Below are 4,683 nucleotides of genomic sequence, written 5' to 3'. Positions count from 1 at the left end.
TCTCGGGCTTCCCCAGCCCAGTCCCCGCCGGGGAGCCGCCAGCCCCGCGCTGCGCCTGGAGCCCCGAGCCCTCCCCGCCTGGGTGTCCCCCGCTCCTGCGCTCGTTCGGGCTCTCGGCTCCGAACCAAGGAGGGAGGGAGCCAGGGAGCAGCAGGCAGCGACCCGGAAACGCCATATAAGGAGCAGGAAGGATCCCCCGCCGGAACAGTCCTTATTTGGGCAGCGCCTTATATGGCGCGGCCAGATATGGCCCGGCTGCTTCCGGCTCCGGGAGGAGGGGAGGAGGCGGAGGGAAGGGGCGGGGGCAGAACTGGGAACTCCGGAGCTGCACGAGTCCCGGAGTCCCCGGCTGCGGCTTGAGCCCTGCGCTGCCTCGCGGCCTGGGCGCCCGGGGCGCGGGACCTGGCTCTGGGCCTGGGGTGCGGGATGGCGGTGCCCACCGCTCTGGGCGAGGGGGCTTCACGTCACTCCGGGTCCTCCCGGCCGGTCTTGCCATATTAGGGCTTCCTGTTTCCCATATATGGCCATGTACGTCACGACAGGGGCGGGGCCGTACCGCTCCAGACCCTTCAAATAGAGGCGGATCCGGGGAGTCGCGAGAGATCCCAGCGCGCAGAACTTGGGGAGCCGCCGCCGCCGCCAGCCGCCGCCGCCAGCTTCCGCCGCCGCAGGACCGGCCCCTGCCCCAGCCTCCCGAGCAGCGCCGCGTCCACGCCGGCCGGCGGCCGGGGCGAGCCTGGGGAGCCCACCTGCGCTCTCCACAGTGTGCCCCGCGCCCCGCATGTGACCCGGCCAGATCCCCGAGAGTGTGTCCCCTGCAGCTCTGACCCCGGGCTGCGCCCGCCCGCCCCAGTACCAGCTCTCCAGCCCGCCGGTCCGGGATGGCCGCAGCCAAGGCCGAGATGCAGTTGATGTCCCCGCTGCAGATCTCCGACCCGTTCGGCTCTTTTCCTCACTCGCCCACCATGGACAACTACCCTAAGCTGGAGGAGATGATGCTGCTGAGCAACGGGGCTCCCCAGTTCCTGGGTGCCACCGGGGCGCCGGAGGGCAGCGGCGGTAACAGCAGCAGCAGCGCGGGCAGTGGAGGTGCAGGGGGCGGCAGCAGCAGCAGCAGCAGCAGCAGCGCCTTTAACCCTCAGGGGGAGGCAGGCGAGCAGCCCTACGAGCACTTGACCGCAGGTAAGCAGTGGCCTACGCCAAGGATTAGCCCTTCGCCACCATCCTGGCGTCCAGTTTTTTTCTCCAGCGCCTTTGCAGCGCCCCTTTCACCGCAACCGCACTCCTGGACCTCAGGGGTGCAAGTGGGGTTTCCCTTCCAGTCCTCGCACCCTCAGGGTCATGTGTTAGACGGATGCCTGGGAACGTCCGTCCCCACCCCCACCCTCCTTGTCCCTAGCGGTGCGCAGAGGAGCGAGCTTTGTTTTGGATGGAGAGCTGTGGGGCTGCGTGGGTGGGTGGAGGGGGGGTTGTTTTGATGAGCTGGGCTGCGCCCCCACCTCCCTCCCGGGAAAGGCTTGCCTTGTCTGCTGCCTGTCCCCAAGGAAGGACTGTGATCCCTGGCCAGCGATGTCCCCGTAGTCTGGATTAGGGGGGCGCGCACTATCTGTAGCCCATGGGGTGCTGGCGGGAATCCCTTGCCCGCGCAGCTGCTGCTGCGGAGCTTTGGGAGCTGCAATGGAGGGGGATTCTCCGTATTTGCGTCAATTGTTATTGAAATGGGCTCTGCCGTTGGAGCGGGTCCAGGAACATTGCAATCTGCTGCTATCAATTATTAACCAGCTCGGGAGTCAATGGTAGCTGGCCCGACCTCTTGCCAGGCAGCTCTCGTCCTCCTCACCCTCCAGTGATTGCTCTCCAGTAACCATGTCTCCCCCCTCTCTCTCCTGCCAGAGTCTTTTCCTGACATCTCTCTGAATAATGAGAAGGTTCTGGTGGAGACGAGTTACTCCAGCCAAACCACTCGACTGCCCCCCATCACCTACACTGGCCGTTTCTCTCTGGAACCTGCACCCAACAGTGGCAATACCTTGTGGCCTGAGCCCCTCTTCAGCCTGGTCAGCGGCCTCGTGAGCATGACCAACCCACCTGCCACCTCATCCTCAGCGCCTTCTCCAGCGGCCTCTTCATCCTCTGCCTCCCAGAGCCCACCCCTGAGCTGTGCAGTTCAGCCTAATGACAGCAGCCCCATTTACTCAGCGGCGCCCACCTTCCCCACGCCTAACACTGACATCTTCCCTGAGCCACAAAGCCAGGCCTTTCCTGGTTCAGCAGGCACTGGCCTCCAGTACCCGCCTCCTGCCTACCCTACCGTCAAGGGTGGCTTCCAGGTCCCCATGATCCCTGACTACCTGTTTCCACAACAGCAGGGGGACCTGAGCCTGGGCACCCCCGACCAGAAACCCTTCCAGGGCCTGGAGAGCCGTACCCAGCAACCTTCGCTCACGCCGCTCTCTACCATCAAGGCCTTTGCCACACAATCGGGCTCTCAGGACCTGAAAGCTCTCAACACCACCTACCAGTCCCAGCTGATCAAACCCAGCCGCATGCGAAAGTACCCCAACAGGCCCAGCAAGACACCCCCTCACGAACGCCCCTATGCCTGCCCAGTGGAGTCCTGTGACCGCCGCTTCTCCCGTTCAGATGAACTCACCCGCCACATTCGCATCCATACCGGCCAGAAGCCCTTTCAGTGTCGCATCTGCATGCGCAACTTCAGCCGCAGTGACCACCTCACCACCCACATCCGCACCCACACAGGCGAGAAGCCCTTCGCCTGTGACATCTGTGGGAGAAAGTTTGCCAGGAGCGATGAACGCAAGAGGCATACCAAGATCCACTTGCGACAGAAGGACAAAAAGGCAGACAAAGGTGTTGTGTCCTCTTCGGCCACCTCGTCCCTGTCTTCCTACCCGTCTCCGGTGGCTACCTCCTACCCCTCCCCAGTCACTACCTCTTATCCGTCCCCAGCCACCACCTCATACCCCTCCCCTGTGCCCACCTCCTACTCCTCTCCTGGCTCCTCAACCTACCCGTCCCCTGTGCACAGTGGCTTCCCGTCACCCTCGGTGGCCACCACATACTCCTCAGTTCCTCCTGCTTTCCCAGCCCAAGTCAGCAGCTTCCCATCCTCAGCTGTCACCAACTCCTTCAGCGTCTCCACAGGGCTTTCGGACATGGCAACAACCTTTTCTCCCAGGACAATTGAAATTTGCTAAAGGGGAAAAGGGAAATGAGGAGAGAAAACACAGAGACTTAAAAGGACAGGAGGAGGAGAAGGTCATAGGAGGGGGAGCCTCTTAGGTCAAATGGAGGTTCCCAGAGCCAAATCCTCCCCCTCTACTGGACCCTAGGGTCAGAGTGGAAGGTCTGTTGGCCAACAATTCTTCCTGTCCACTTCCCCTTCCTCCCCAGTTCCTACTTCCTTTGAATTCAGCTGCCTGAAACAGCCATGTCCAAGTTCTTCACTTCTATCCAAAGAACTTGATTTGCATGGATTTTGGATATATCTTTTCAGTATCATCTCCATCATATGCCTGACCCCTTGCTCCCTTCAATGCTAGAAAATTGAGTTGGCAAAATGGGGTCTGGGCCCCTCAGAGCCCAATTCTGTACCCTTGTACAGTGTCTGTGCCATGGATTTCATTTTTCTTGGGGTACTCTTGATGTGAAGATAATTTGCATATTCTATTATATTATTTGGAGTTAGATCCTCACTTTGGGGAAAAAAAAAGAAAAGCCAAGCAAACCAATGGTGATCCTTTCTTTTGTGAAGATGCTGTGACAATTAAGTTTTAAGCTTTTTTTGAAACAGCAGTATTCGGTATTAATCAGAGCATGTGTCAGAGTGATGTTCCGTTAACCTTTTTGTAAATACTGCCCGACTGTACTCTCACATGTGGCAAAATATGGTTTGGTTTTTTCTCCTTTTTTTTTTTTGAAAGTGTTATTTTTTTTTTGTCCTTTTGGTTTAAAAAGTTTCACGTCTTGGTGCCTTTTGTGTGATACGCCTTGCTGATGGCTTGACATGTGCAATTGTGAGGGAAGTGCTCCCCTCTAGCCTTAAGGGGGGCAGAGAGTGATGATTTGGGGGGAGGCTTTGGGAGCAAAATAAGAAAGAGGGCTGAACTCAACTGCGGTTCTCCAGAATGTAAGAAAAAAAAATCTAAAAATTTGAAATCTCAGAAGTATATTTTTTTAACTGAAAATGTAAATTTATAAATATATTCAGGAGTTGGAATGTTGTAGTTACCTACTGAGTAGGCGGCGATTTTTGTATGTTATGAACATGCTGTTCATTATTTTGTGGTTTTATTTTACTTTGTACTTGTGTTTGCTTAAACAAAGTGACTGTTTGGCTTATAAACACATTGAATGCGCTTTATTGCCCATGGGATATGTGGTGTATATCCTTCAGCAAAATTAAAAGGAAAATAAAATAGCTGTGGTTGGGTGTGTGTTTCCTGGGCTGGGGGCGGACTCTGTATTATTCCCTATGGAGGGGCTTGAGGGGGCCTTTCATAGGAGCCTTCCCACTGTATGTCAGTGGGGTGAGTGAGTTCGTTGTAAGGACTGGGTAGGGGTCTTCTTAATACTGGGTCTGTTCTTGCCCATTCTGATAGACTGTGGTTGTAGTTACTTAAAGCTCAAGGAGGCCAGAGGGAGGGATGGACATGTGTGGTC

At 57.0% G+C, this 4,683-nt stretch overlaps 1 protein-coding gene across 1 annotated transcript; it reads left to right on the top strand.

Annotated features, from left to right (window-relative positions):
- The first annotated feature begins 597 nt into the window (after positions 1 to 597).
- Positions 598 to 4,471, top strand: EGR1 (early growth response 1). The gene is made up of 2 exons (XM_037508230.2): positions 598 to 1,182; positions 1,894 to 4,471. The coding sequence occupies exons 1-2, from the start codon at positions 882 to 884 to the stop codon at positions 3,216 to 3,218; spliced, it is 1,626 nt and encodes a 541-aa protein (XP_037364127.1). The 5' UTR covers positions 598 to 881; the 3' UTR covers positions 3,219 to 4,471.
- Positions 4,472 to 4,683: the final 212 nt, after the last annotated feature.

Source organism: Talpa occidentalis, unplaced genomic scaffold (assembly GCF_014898055.3).
Source record: "Talpa occidentalis isolate TD23 unplaced genomic scaffold, MPIMG_talOcc4v2.1 talOcc4.13, whole genome shotgun sequence".
NCBI lineage: Eukaryota > Metazoa > Chordata > Mammalia > Eulipotyphla > Talpidae > Talpa > Talpa occidentalis.
The sequence above is the reverse complement of the archived record's forward strand: the minus strand, read 5'-3'. Positions and strand labels throughout refer to the sequence as shown.

Excerpts from the sequence above, each read along its gene's own strand:
- EGR1 (XM_037508230.2), top strand. The coding sequence starts at position 882 with ATGGCCGCAGCCAAGGCCGAGATGCAGTTGATGTCCCCGCTGCAGATC. Across the intron at positions 1,183-1,893 it reads CTACGAGCACTTGACCGCAG|AGTCTTTTCCTGACATCTCT; the intron begins GTAAGCAGTGGC and ends CTCTCCTGCCAG.